Consider the following 14,387-nt stretch of genomic DNA (forward strand, 5'->3'; position numbering starts at 1 on the left):
TCGTCATATGCATCGATATCGTCGTGTTCCTCATGTCAAGCATTACATGCGCAGTAGCGCTTGACAACAACGCTGGAGCTTTCCTTTTTTTTTTGCTAAAGCCATTGCGCGACCCGGGGACTCGGCGGTAGCCGCAAGGCACGCACTCACGAGCGCTCCGAATTTTCTTGGTATTTTTTCTGCAACACCGAACTTACGGCTTGTACAACAGCTCCAGTGTTGAATAAGAGAGGCGAAGAAAAAAAGTAAAAGCAACAAGAAATAACTTCATAATTAAGAATGGAAAAAAAAAAAAAAATCGCGCAGCTTGCGCTAGTGTTGCAAGGCTAGAGATACAACAGAGGTTGGGGATGACCTAGCTCCTCACCACACTGCAGCGGATCCCAGGATAGAGGGAGCAGCTGGACCCCAGCAGTGCAAAGCCGTTTTGGACGGCAGTGTAAATCAAAGACCATTAAAGCATGTCCAATGTTTTATTCAGTAGCAATAGTCGTCATCCCTTTCGTCGTCATCTTCCGACGGTACAGCCGCGTAGGGCAAATCCTTTTGTAGCGCGTCCTCGCCTTGGTGGGCCTCCACTTCTTCGTCAGCTGGTCCGATGGCCGTTTCCCACGTGTGGAGTAGGAAGGGATGGCTTGACAGATTCGTCGTCGTCATCTTCTGCCCGGGAAAGCCGTGGCGCGCCGGTCGCTACACGAGGGTGACGACGAAGGTGGCGCAAGCGTATACGCGCAAGCCTGGACGACGCCGGGCAGTCGCTGCGAGGCACGAGCTCACGTGCGCTCGGTACTTTTTTTTAGCTAAAGCCACTGCGCCAAGGCCGTGCCGGGTTCTTTGTGCAGGGGGAGGTTTCTTTCTTTCTTTTTTTTTTTTTTTGCAAACGCCAATGGACCAAGCTCATGCTTAGACATCTCTGCTGTTAAAACTTCAGGTTGCCGTGGGCGTATACTTTACATAACCATCCAGTTGTTTTGTTTATTTCTGTATTACTTCGGGGGCATTGCAAAATCTATTTTCGTGCGGCTTCTCTCTTTCCCTTTCCCCTTGTTTTTCTGCGGTCGTTCAGCGGTTATTGAAGCACGAGCTGCGGAAGCTTACATTCGAAGACTCCCGATCCGGGCAGTTCCCGCAACTTTTGTAATCGAAGACCGGCGCCTTAGTTGGAATATGAAGGTGAGAGTTACAACGGCAAGATAGGACATATTAACTTCCAATTACAAATGCTTTGCACGCAACTAAGCCATACGCTTAAGCGTCGCAGTTCTGGCCAATTTATTACCGTAATTTCTGGAGCACTCGAAAGTGTCGGTGTGGAGAATTTTTTGCTCTCGTCGAAATGAATTTTATTCCCTCAGTCCCACTCTTCCTCAGACTGGCGTCGAACGGGCTGCAGCTACACAGCTGTTGTGATGCGAGGCGCGCCGTCGTGCCTGTATTCAGGGCCACGAAATAAGTGGAACCACTCGGGGCTTTTAACGAGCGCCGATATTTCTACGGTACATGAACATCCTTGCATCGAGTCTCTCGGTCGATGCCCGCCACTTGTGAGTAATGAGTAATGGCTCGCCGGCGTTGGTACCAGTGGCACAAGGTCGTCAAGTCACGTCCGCTCCACGGCGGCGTCCGCGTGTCAGGAGCCGTTGACGTATGCGGGTGATGTCAACTAGTTAGTTGTTGGCGCGGGGCGTGTGCGTGCCGGGCATTCATCACAGTTCCTGACTCGAATGCAGACAGCAGAGGAAGACACCGTGGCACACCGGGTTGCGGCAGTGCGCCCAGGAGTGGCGCGCTGTTTCTGGCCGTCTTAAGGGAAAAAATAAACCAGAGAAAATGAGGACACGCGTAAATAAGGTGGCGGAGAAGGTGTCAGGGAGAAACCGCAAGCAGCGTGCAGCGTATTCCTCTGACCGATTTACGACAAATGGCGTTCCATCGGTTTTCACGTCCCTTCTGACCGCTCGAACTGGAAATAGCCGAAGTCTGAAAACAGGAAAATGGACTTCTTACTCCCGCCCCCGAAAACTTCCGCTGACTCTGTAGTTAACCCGTTTTTCGTTTGTTGTTGTCAGTCATTTAGCCCATCGCGTTATGCCACAATAACTAGCCCTATAGTGTTGGAGGTGACTGTAATATCAATCAATCAATCAATCAATCAATCAATCAATCAATCAATCAATCAATCAATCAATCAATCAATCAATCAATCAATCTTTATTTTCGGTGCCCAGAAACAACCCTGGGGTCTTGGTGCTGGTACACCGTATACAAAACATAAAAAACATTGCAATTAAGACGACACAACACACAAAAACCATATGTATGACAGAAACAATAAAGGAAAACAGTTACAGAAATCTAAGAAGGCAAAAAAGCACAAAAAAAGAAGCCCATGGCAAGTCATGACACTCGGCCAGCGAAACGTTCAAGGCAAGTGAAAAAATGAAATATACAAGCAAATACTCAATGAAAATCACAGAGATAGGGTTACGTATAAAACGAATGTTTTGTAACAAAATGTGCGGAAGTTACAAAATGGAAAAAAAAGTTCTACGTTACAAGCACTGGCACTCAGACCTACAGAAATTCAAGCAACACAAAACCAGGAAAAGTGAAAACAAAAAATCAAGAATAGGATTTTCATATAATAAATACGGCACATAAATTTGGAATGACTTAAAGGCCCTTAAGCTACAACAGTTTTCAAGTCATTAGAGAACAAAGTAAAAGACCTCTGGAATATATCGAGACGAACGAAATATTTATTATATGCACATTGTATTCTGGCTGGCGCACACAGCAAAAAAAGTGAAGGTCGTTCCGCGAATTGAACTTCCCGTGAGAGTATATTTTCTATAATTTCTGCTGGTATTCCTTGTTTCATTATTGTTTTATTGCTTACGTAATGTTTGTATTAGTTTCCGTGTAATAATTTCTATTATATTTTAGCCCACTTGAAGCCCTATTACGTACATTATTCCGCCCTGGATATATCTGCGCCGCTAGCCTGATTCTTGGCGCTGTGCCAACTTTCATTGCCGACATTAATACACACACGACGCAAACCTTCAAGGTCGGGGCAGAGCTGCACCCTAGTAAAATTTAGAGCCGTTTCACTGCCGTGAATACGAGTGGCAGCGCTCGAGCGCGGTGAGCGCCGATTGGAAATGCATGGTAGCAGATGACGCGCTTCAAACCCTCTCGCCTGCAGCACCACACGCCGACTATCCTGGGCGTCGCTTAGCAACGCGTCTTCTTGCTCGCGCAGCTCTTATTCCCTCTATGACCTTGATGAAGAAGAGGTTTCGTACTCCGACAGAACGATGTTGCTCAGCTAGCAAAGTTTTTTTCTTGGCGATCGCCGAAAGCTGCCACCGATGCATGCCGATGGCTCAAAACACCGGCATTATAATTTTACGATGCCATGCACCCTTAATATGACATGCACGTTTGAATGGATGCCCCGAATTGTCATTCGAAGGATGGTCCCCATCCGAAATGTGGAAGTAAAGTTGTTATATTTTTTATTGCGCGCCTTTGTACCATGGTTCCTCCTCTGGCAGTCTTGGTGCCATAGGTAGCTTAAGTGGGTTCAACGCTGATCGACCACCCGTGACATGTCGTAGACGCCGGAGTCACGGCCCGGGGGTTAAAAAGAAGGTCCCACCCGCCCCGGTGACTCAGTGGCTAAGGCGTTGTGCTGCTGAGCACGAGGGCACGGGTTAGATCCTGGTCGCGGAGGCCGTTTTTCTGATGGAGGCGAAAAGCAAAAACGCCCGTGTGTACGAGATTTCGGCGCACGTTAAAGATCCCCAGGTGGTCAAAATGAATCCGGAGCCCTCCACTACGGCGCGCCTCATTGCCTGCGTTGCGTCGGCGCGTTCAGCCCCACAATCAATCAATCAATCAATCAATCAATCAATCAATCAATCAATCAATCAATCAATCAATCAATCAATCAATCAATCAATCAATCAATCAATCAATCAATCAAAAAGAAGGTCCCCTTCATCCCGAGTAGTTGGAGTGGCGCTGGCTACCACCCCCAAGTGCGGGAAACAATTACCTTAGCATAAATGCCCGAGAAAGTGGAGGGGAGCACAGCCCCGCCGGTAGCGTAGTGGTCATCGCACCAGACGCGTATCCTGGGAATCGTGGGTTCGTATCCCACCGGGTGGGCATGTTTTTCTCCACCTTCTTTCTTTCAAAGATCTGTAAAAGATCTGTATCTGTTTCAAGGATAATAGGAGACCACATTTTCCCCTTTGCTTCCCTTTGGCTTTCTTGTCTGCTTACCCTTATTTCTGTCCGAATTTACCGAGCCCCTCACTTCCCATTCTCATTTGCTATATATATATATATATATATATATATATATATATATATATATATATATATATATATATATATATATATATATATATATATCCCTACCCGCCGCGGTGGCTCAGTGGCTAAGGCGTTGCGCTGCTGAGCACGAGGTCGCGGGTTCGATTCCCGGCCGCGGCGGCCGCTTTTCTGATGGAGGCGAAAAGCAAAAACGCCCGTGTGTTCGAGATTTCGGCGCACGTTAAAGATCCCCAGGTGGTCAAAATTAATCCGGAGCCCTCCACTACGGCGCGCCTCATCGCCTACGTTGCGTCGGCGCGTTAAACACCACAATCAATCAATTATATATATCCCACCCGGCGGGCATTTTTTCACCACTTTCTTTTCGACTCAAAAAATTCTTCATCTCTTTCTATGACCCACCACAACCTCCCCTTTGCTTTACGATGTTTTCTTGACTGCCAACCCTTATTTTCTGTCTTATTTCACGGAGCCCCTCATTTCCTATTTTCTGATTCGCTACACGCTTAGCGAGGGCCTCTGTTCTGGCAGTCTTGGTGCCAAAGGGAGCTTAAGAGGGTTCAACGCTAGTCGACCACTCTCGACATGTCATAGACGCTCGAGTCACGGCCCGAGGGTTAAAAAGAAGGTCCCCTTCACCCCGAGTAGTCCGAGTGGCGCTGGCTTCCACCCCCAAGTGCAGGAAACAAAAATACCTTAACATAAATACCCGAGAAAGTGCTGGGAAAACAGCCCCGCCGGTAGCGTAGTGGTTATCGCACCAGACCAGTATTCTGGAGGTCGTGGGTTCGGATCCCACCCGGCGGCCATTTTTTCACCACTTTCTTTTCGACTAAAAAAATTCTTCATCTCTTTCTATGACCCACCACAACCTCCCCTTTGCTTTCCGAGGTTTTCTTGACAGCCAACCCTTATTTTCTCTCTCTCTCTCTCTCTCTCTATATATATATATATATATATATATATATATATATATATATATTGGGATGGGTTGGACGCCATTGCAGAATACGGGTGCTGTACGGTTGGAGGTTCCTGTGCGACGCTCAGCCTGGTAATTCGGGCCTCTCAATCGGGCAGCTCCAGGAGCTCCTGGTCCACAAGCTGTTACACCAGTGTCTCCATTTCTTCGCGGCAAAGCTTTTTCCTTCGCGCAAAATCCATCGGAAGAAATGAGCAGCGAGCACGATGATGTCGACGCGCAGCCCGAATGTTTTGACGTCGACAGCTGCAGTGAGGATGAGATGCGATGAGTATAAACAGTGAAGTCTGTGCCGCCACTGATGACGATGATGTCCTTGATGATGCCTGGCCCCACAACAGCGATGTCTTCATGACAGAAGCCAACCGTCTGAGGAACTCAAACCACGTCGGACGACAGGGCTGGGGACGCGGCGTCTTACGTTCGTCTGGTCTCGGCTGATAACGTCAGGTCTTGATCGGCTGCTCATGGGCTGGGGACACGGGGCGGGGGACGTGGTCGAGTACTGGTTGCTGTGGGCTGGGGCTGCCCGTCATGGCCAACGGCCCCTCGACGGTTGCGCCCAGGCCGAGACGATGCGATGCGGAAGCCAGGGTGAGGATACCCCGCACCTCCACCAAAATGTTACGTTGCGGCAGGACACGAACAATGAACGATAATGATCTATTTACACTATTTACAATCCGCCATGGCAGAGTCCGCTCTGTCTGCACTCCCCGTTTTTCCTCTTCGTCTTCCACGCCGGGTTATGGCGCTATGGGGCAAAGTCCACCGGTACCGTGACACTATATATATATATATATATATATATATATATATATAGTCTGAAAAGATAAAAACTCACACAGAGCGCGAAAAAAATAAGGTTAGTACCCTGATACTCTGTAGAAAGGAAAGGTTGGTACTCTGAAGAAAGGGGGACCTCTCCCTGAAACGTCAGTAAACTTATTTCTATTTTCTACGTCTTTCTCGTTTGTCGCTGTCTCTACTAACCTTATATATATATATATATATATATATATATATATATATATATATATATATATATATATATATATATATATATATATATATATATATATATATATATATATATATATATATATATATATATATGTGTGTGTGTGTGTGTGTGTGTGTGTGTGTGTGTGGTGTGTGCGTGCGTGTGCGTGTGTGTGTGTGTGTAATGTATGCCCAGCAATTTAACAATTTATTTCCGTCGCCACAACTGCAATGGGCGGCTATTAGCCAAACAAAGGGTTGACCTTCTTCGAAATACAGCGTCTCGATTTCGCTACGGCCGTCCGCGCTACGTCCCGGATTCTTAACCAACCGCTCCGGCGGGCCGTCATGCTCCGCTGTCCAGCAGACGGTGCGCCCCTTCTTTAAAGTGCCGTCGGCGCCGCCTTAGTTAGCGAGTGCCTCTTCCGGCAGCAGCGTCGCGCTGTCAGCTGGGGAACAATGCAGCCACTGTGCGTACGCCGCTTAGCGGAACAAAGACGCATACATGCATAAGCGCTTGCCCCGGCAATTACGTAGCGCTCATACAGCGGCGGCGCACCGCACGAGATGGCGGCGGCCGGACACTAGGGCGGAACGCGTGATTTCGCATGCGCCGCCGCCTTGCAGCGCTCTGACAAAATGGCCCGTCTCGGAGCGCGGCTGAAACAGCCGCTGGCCGGTATGCCACGCGGGCTGCAGCCGTCCCGATATGCCCGTGCATGTCGGCGCCCTGCGCCGCTCTCACGCTGATACAGTGCTTGTGACTTGAAGACACCTGCATGCGGCGCTATAGGCCCACTTCAGGCAAGGCGAGAGTAGTTACAGTGAGTAATGCATGGGCTGCACGGCAACTTTCCATTGTCAGTTGAACGCCCACTTACAAGTGCGTCCTACGTATTTCCAGTGGGACACTCAGTAGACAATTGGTTCGACGGCCTTTTGAGGGCCTTTGAAACGGCCGTGTAGCACAGGCATAACTTGTGCTTACAGATATATCGGACGAAAGGGCCCTGGAAACACGCAGCAACAAGGCGTCAACATCGCGCTGTGCGCAGTACGTGCGCGCATGGTTTCCGGTTGTGTTGTGCATTCCCGCAATTCTCTGCAGCCACACCGCTCTTGTGTCGGATACCTGGAAATCTTGGTGCCTGAAATTCTTTGAGTCGGGTATTCCGTAAAAGCCGCCTGTTGCAGACTCTGAAGCGTCACCGCGGGAAATGACCAGAACGACTTCGCGATCTTCGTCGTAACTACGTGTCACCCACTTCCCACCACAGAAATGGAGCTGAAGCTACAATTACTCGGCGGGAACAAACGCAGTTGCTCCAGCATACTCTGTCCTACATCACCTAAATACACAAACTGTGCAGTTTGCCCGAGTGACTGGCCATGAAGTGTCGTGTACCAAAGTCCGCGAGATACGAGAGTACTGACCAAAGGAACCATGGCGCCGTATCTACCGCTACCGCGCTTGACGTGCGCTAGGCGCATGCGCAGCTTACTGAGTTTGCACACGTCAGTTTCCTTGGTCTGCCCTGACGTGATTACTGCCTCCGGATTTAGCTCACCGGCGTCGCTTGGCCGCAGGCTATTTGAAGCATCTGTTACTGGGTAACAATCAGCTGCTCAGTTCGACGGCTGTTATTGGCCCATCCGTGTGGTCAACCATTACTTACCATTTATGCTTCAGTTCCTAGTCGGGCTTTATCCGGCACTCATCCGACCTTGCAGAATTCGTTGTGGCGTCCGCTGCAGCTGTCGGTCGATACGGAGTCCGTGATAACTGAGACAATGAAATGAAATACAAAAAAATTATAAGGTGATCTGGGACATGTCCGTTCTAGATGCGCAGAAAAGCTCTTGTGCGATCGCTTTCGCTTCGTTCTGGGAGAGGCCACATTCTGTCCCTTACGCTATACGCTCGTCGCAATGCCGCTTCTGCAAGGCTCCGAGCGCTCTCTATCACGTTATGAGGTACTGTGATCAGAGCCACCACTTACTGCCCCCTGTTTCCCCTCTCCCCCCGAACACGACGAGCTTTGGCGGGTGAAGAAAACCCAAGAATCCGGACGGTCTCCACGTGTCCCCTAATAAGGACTCTCCCCCAGTGCTGGCTGCTCCGTTTGTTCCTTCTCGTCTCCCTAGTGTTGCAGGGAAAATCGCTTCTCCAACTTTACCCTCCCTCCCTCTATCTTTAAATTTTTTTCGCCTTCTTCGGTTTGAAGATCAAATTTTGAGCCCCGGCGCTCCTTCCTGGGCTGCTTTTTGAAAACGCTTAGAAACACCGTGAAATCGTGATTAACTCGTGAAGAACGCTTCGCAATAAAACCTTTCGGCTGGTATTTTGAAACTGCCTAATAGCGAAATACATTGGGCGTGCAGAAAGGCATGAACAGCGCGCTGTGCGCGGCAGCAATCGACGTAAAATGTCAAGGAAAACGGCGTGAGGAGCGGCGCTCCAACTTGTCCGTGAGCGGCACGCAAGAGCGGTACGCCTCACTGCGTCCGTCGCCCATGCCCGACCTTATCGGCTTTCTCGATCTTCTTCAGCACAGACAGGCGGTGCGCGCAAGTTTGAAACGATTGCAAATTGTTTCGAATTTCATAAATCTTGCCGAGTCTGTCGGCACTGGCACGCGGCTAGCGGTGATCCCATCCGTTTTCCACCTCGCCGCCGTTCTTTTGTTTTGTTCCTATACGATCTTCGGCGCACAGCAAGCCCCCGGTGCTCTTTAATTGTTCACAGTTGTGTTTCTTGTTAGCATTTACGTACTACCCCCTCTTTCTCGCTGCTATGTCACCGCTGAACGACTTGTGAGAAGGGCGCAGCGTGCGGCGTAGAAGTTGACCCCGACTGCTCCCCCCTCTGGCCCTCCTACGAGGCTGTTTTTTTTTTTTTTTTTTTTCGCTTCCCCCTTCCCAGTCCTGGACAGGTGACAAACGGCCCTTAGCTTCCGGATTCCTTCGGTGAGAGCCGTCTGGGCACGCTTTCCGCAATGTCCGCGCCCGGCGTATACGCAGCGCGCCCACGTTAATGAGGCCCCGGTCATCTGAAAGGTCGTTAATTGGCCTCGGTTAGGTCAGCGGCGACACTTCTCGCTTCTTGCCGTTTTCTTACTGCGCACGTGTAAGGGATAGGCCACGGCGCTCGTGGGCATGCACGGGCACGTCGGCGTGCACGAGATTTGCGGAACTGGCCAGCGGCATAAAAAATAAACACGGGAAAAACAAAAATAACGATACGGTGCACCTGCTAACGACATCCCCGCTTTTTCACAAGGGCCACTCAGCAGTCGGGCGTCTTTTAAGCGACCGCGTCGCACAACAACTAACGGTATTTTGTGCATAGCTAAAAAGCTATCGCAAAGTACGCGTGTCCAGATTTGCAAAGCGGCGCATACGTAAAAGTGCACGTTTCGCTTTTGGTAGCCACACATCCCGAAGTGCTAGCGTATCACTCACGCCAGTGAACAGAGAATCTTGCCCCTAGTTCCTCACCTGTGATGATGCGACGGTGAGCCCTTCAGAAGTGATTTATCCCATCGGTGTGTTCCAAAATTCCATCCGAAAAGACGGGATACATCTTCACTTGCCGACATCGCGGATGGCAAGGAAATGATGATGCGAAGCATCAAGCAGTACTGGTGGGTAGTGGTATTGAGGAGTCGACGCTCGTGCACGCGAAACTGGGGTTCGGAATAGTACTCACAGCGGCTGAGGCTTCATTTGTGATGGAGGGAAAAACAAACAACCAGATAAAATTCCTTGTGTACGAGTGTTTGGGGCCCGTTAACGATCACCATGTGGCGTAAATTTATCCAGAGCCCTGTACGGTGCGCCTAATAGCCACCCCGATGCGTAACTCCGCTATTGAAACCTTTACACAGACAGCTATGAATACATTATGTGGGGTGTATTGGGGTTTCTCTGCGAGTGTCTGTGACCGTGAGTGCGGGACTTTGTCAAGACGAATGTGCTGCCGAGCACAGATCTGAAAAATAAAATTAATTCCTACACTTCCGAAGTTTGGGGTCGCGAGCAATAAACACGATGCTGTCTGTGTTAAAAAAAAAACCGGTGTAGAATAGAGGTGAGATAAGAGCAGGACACAGAAGCTGTAAGAACTTTCAGTGGGAATTGTCAGATAAATGCGTTAACCACTTTGCTATACACCGAGTACCTTTGAAGTCGGCTTCACTACTAAACACAAGTGCATCGTTTGGAAGACATTTTTCAGGGTCAATAAGAACAGTCTGATATCAAAGCAGGGAGGCCCTAGGACTTTTCAATAAATACCTCCATAAAACCCCAGGCATCCTTATAGCGAGCGAGATACACCGATACCTTTAAATCCTGCTTCACTATTGTACTTAGATGCATTGCTGGAAAGACATTTTAGGGGTAGCATAAGCGGTCTTGTGTAGACATGTGAAGACTGTAGGACCTATTATTATTTGCGCTTTCTTACGCGGTTAAAATGTGACACATACAGCGTTACAGGCGGGCGGGCGGGTTTTTTCCGCCAGGTCGCCTGCAACGGAAGCACGACGAAGAGGGTTCGACCATGAACGCTACGCGCTATATGACAATTTCGCATTAGGAAGTTCTGGCCCAATTTTTTTTTTGAATTTACGTCAGACCTCAATCCCCCTGGCAGCAGAGCAGCCGTTATCTGGACACCATCTTTAGCGTACGACCTTGTCGAATGTACGTCTCAGAACAGAGTGCAAGATGCGATTGCAGCTTCAGAGCGCAGCTGGGGCGCTAGTCACGCGATGGTTGATGGACACGGCGTTCGAGTTGCAATGTTAGTTGCACGAAAAGTGATTGGGCAAGCTGGAAGGAAGTGTTTGAAAAGGGCGATATAAATTATGTCACCGATAGCCTTGTAAACAGAACCCCGTGCTCAAATAATGGGTAACACGCCCGCCGCGGTGGCTCAGTGGCTAAGGCGTTGCGCTGCTGAGCACGAGGTCGCGGGTTCGATTGCCGGCCGCGGCGGCTGCTTTTCTGATGGAGGCGAAGAGCAAAAACGCCCGTGTGTGAGATTTCGGCCCACGTTAGAGATCCCCAGGTGGTCAAAATTAATCCGGAGCCCTCCACTACGGCGCGCCTCATCGCCTGCGTTGCGTCGGCGTGTTAAACCCTACAATCAATCAATCAATAATGGGTACTGTTGGCCTACGTATTACCCACTGGATAACTCCGTGTTCCTTTACGCACATCAAGCTGTCGCTCGCTCAGCCCGTTCTTTGTTAATTATCCACCGGAAATACAGCCTTCGGGGATAAGATTTTAACACAGAAACTAGCGTTTCGCTACGAAACAACTTAGCCACTCACGCGTTTTTAAAAAGTTAGCAAATGAAGAAAACAACTTAAGGGCACTACACGCACATGCAAACTAAGTGTTTGGAATACTTTGCTGACTACAGGTCATCAGGTCCTTCACCCCTTACGCATAACCTTGGAGATAAATCAATGTTTTCAATGCAGTATCATCGTCATTTCTGTCTTGTGATGGCAATCACTTTTTACGAGCGCCGGTTGAAGTATTTACAGTACATCCATATCCGACCTATATGCGTGGCAACAGAATTCAGTTTCGCCCTGCAAAAGCCTGCCCGCTTTCTGAAGAGAAACACTAATGGGACCCACCCATAGTGGTACTAGTAAGGGCTGATATGTTCAGTAAATTACATACTGCCAACTTTGACTGACCTCACCGGCTCGTTGAGAAACTGTTTACATGTTTTTAAAGCCTGGTATTTTTCGATTTGTAAGCTTTTCTGGAACGGCCAGAAGAACTTTTAGGCACAAGGGAAGTTTTTCGGAGAACATTTCCATCATACGCGATATATTCACAAACAGGGTTTTAAGGTTCTCGTGATTTTATTTTAAATTTCTCCCCGGTAGAACTTTATCTGCGTACTATTTGAAAAACCAGTAATGTACACCCGACTAGTAACGCGCACATTCAATTGGCTAAAGCAAATTACCTTTCAATTTGTGCAGCGAAATGCCGTCATTTGTGACTAACGACGTGCTCCGCCCCAGTATTGGGAGTGAAATGCACCTCTTTATTTGAACAGCAAATTTAACATTGGTGGACGAATAAACGTGTTGCTTCTTTGCCGCATGATAATATGAGGACCTGGGCGGCCGTTCATGCAGTGCCAGTCCACTGATATAACTGTCAATGGACAATGCATCGGAAAGCGTGTTGGGTTTCCTGCGGTGACGGTTCTTTATAATTATGGCACTGTTGATTTCTCGAATGAGGAGCTGTGTTTGAGGCTGAAGCCGTGTAGACAGCATACACTAACCGCATTTGTCTCGCCAAGCACACCCTTTAGCGTGTTTTGGCTTCCCTGAACCTGCCTCGTGCTGCGGTGGTGAAGGACTGAAGCGCCTTCTCGGCACGCTATGACTTCGCCCTTTTCGGCAGGTGCTTTGTCGTTGGCAGGTCAGTGCGACTCGTTGGCCAACGACGATTCCTTTCCTTCCGCTCTCGCAGGAGACGTGTCGTCGGTGGAGATGGTGCAGGTGCTGCAGACCCAGTTCGCGCCCCTGGCCGAAGCCCTGTGCAAGGCCGTGTTCGACCTGACCTCGCGCGGCTCGACGGCCACGCTGGACACCATCTCGGCGCAGCTTGGCCAGGCGTTTCCGGCCATCGAAAGGCCCGGCGCCGACGTCGTCTATCGCGCTCTCGGGGCGCTCATCCGGGAGCGTAGGCTCTACCATACGGGCCTCGGATACCAGGTCGGTGCGCTCGAGTGCCTTGTATATTTGGGACACTGCCCACGATGTGGCATCCGCAATTATCGCGGTAGGCTTCCTGGAGAGGAAAGCCAAGTCGCGTTTCTGGCTCCTCCCCTGTTCGCCTGTTCGCCTGTAGCCAGTAAAAACTGTTATCTGCAGACAGTACAAAGTGGGTGAATATCCCGCATATCGATTCTGGCGTTCGCAGTGTTCTTGTGAATAACAAGAGTCCGCACTACAGCTTGGTAATGACAAAGGGGACCATCAGTCCAGACTACCTGTAGGCCAAGCAATCACGTGCGAGCGAGGCATTCGACAGCAAGTGCAGAGGTGGATATGGGCGGTTGCGGCTCAATAACCGGGGGGCAGACGGGGCTCTCGGAACGTTCGCTCAGGGAGCGTGCCGAGGTCCAAAAAAGAGCCTATCTTCTCTTCGCCTTCCCGCCAGACAGCTGGCCAGTCCGGGACGGGATCGGGACGTGTTCCCGTCTCGTGTGCGGAAGAGCATCGTTGGGTGAGGGTCCTTGGGGTAAAGCCCGCCATGAATGGACAGGCTGTGTAACAGCGCCCGTGTGGGAAATCTAGCTAAAAAGGGTTCATAGGAATGTCGCAACCGCTACAAATTCAATCAAACAGCATGAAGTAGTTTCAGTGTAGGTTGGCCCAGACACCGATACAACACTCGCACAAGACCCACATGTTGGTCACTACTGGCTCGTTATAGTCAGGCCGGTGCAAAAAACTTTCGCGCAAGCTTGTGTAGTTCGGAAAAGTGAACTTCTAAGGTAGCTTTCCGCATTACTTCTTCAAGGGAAACCTAAATGTTCCAAGCATGCAGCTGGCAAAGAAGTAGGCGATTTTTTTATAAAGTTTTCCCCGGACAAACCTATGGTGCGAATTCTTCGGCTAGCTCTTGAAAGGTGTTATGAACAAGCTAGGTAAGATTTCTCGCATTTTACAGCTTTGGCGCTTTCAGGGTCCATTATATTGCGAATACTGATACTTTCGTTGCAATCATCCCACGTTTCCTATTGTGTTTGGCAATTCACCTTAAAGATTGCTCCAAATTTCCTTGATCGTGGCAATTCGAGTTGGACGTGTTATGGCATCAGCTTGTCGTCCTATCTATGCTAAGCATTATAGAGCAGCACCGTGGTGGCTAAATGGCTAACGATGTGTTCACCTGCACTGTATGAAGCCCGCAGTTCGATTCCTGGCCACGCTGTGTTTTTTGATTACCGTAAAACACGGAAACACTGGTGCGCACGATATACCACAACGAGTTAAAGAACATC

The 14,387-nt window shown here is 49.4% G+C and overlaps 1 protein-coding gene and 1 non-coding gene across 2 annotated transcripts in view; both read left to right on the plus strand.

Annotated features, from left to right (window-relative positions):
- Positions 1 to 14,387, plus strand: part of Ko (Stork-head domain-containing protein knockout) — a 320,814-nt gene that overhangs the window by 291,411 nt on the left and 15,016 nt on the right. Inside the window, exon 2 of the mRNA XM_077687063.1 lies at positions 12,848 to 13,092. Within this exon, the coding sequence (XP_077543189.1) occupies positions 12,848 to 13,092 (245 nt within the window). The remainder of the gene's footprint in view (positions 1 to 12,847; positions 13,093 to 14,387) is intronic.
- Positions 5,082 to 5,154, plus strand: Trnat-agu (transfer RNA threonine (anticodon AGU)). Its single transcript has one exon. It is a non-coding gene; the product is annotated as a tRNA-Thr (tRNA).

Source organism: Haemaphysalis longicornis, unplaced genomic scaffold (genome assembly GCF_048455015.1).
Source record: "Haemaphysalis longicornis isolate Haplotype H1 unplaced genomic scaffold, Haemaphysalis longicornis Haplotype H1 scaffold_1, whole genome shotgun sequence".
In the NCBI taxonomy this organism is placed as follows: domain Eukaryota; kingdom Metazoa; phylum Arthropoda; class Arachnida; order Ixodida; family Ixodidae; genus Haemaphysalis; species Haemaphysalis longicornis.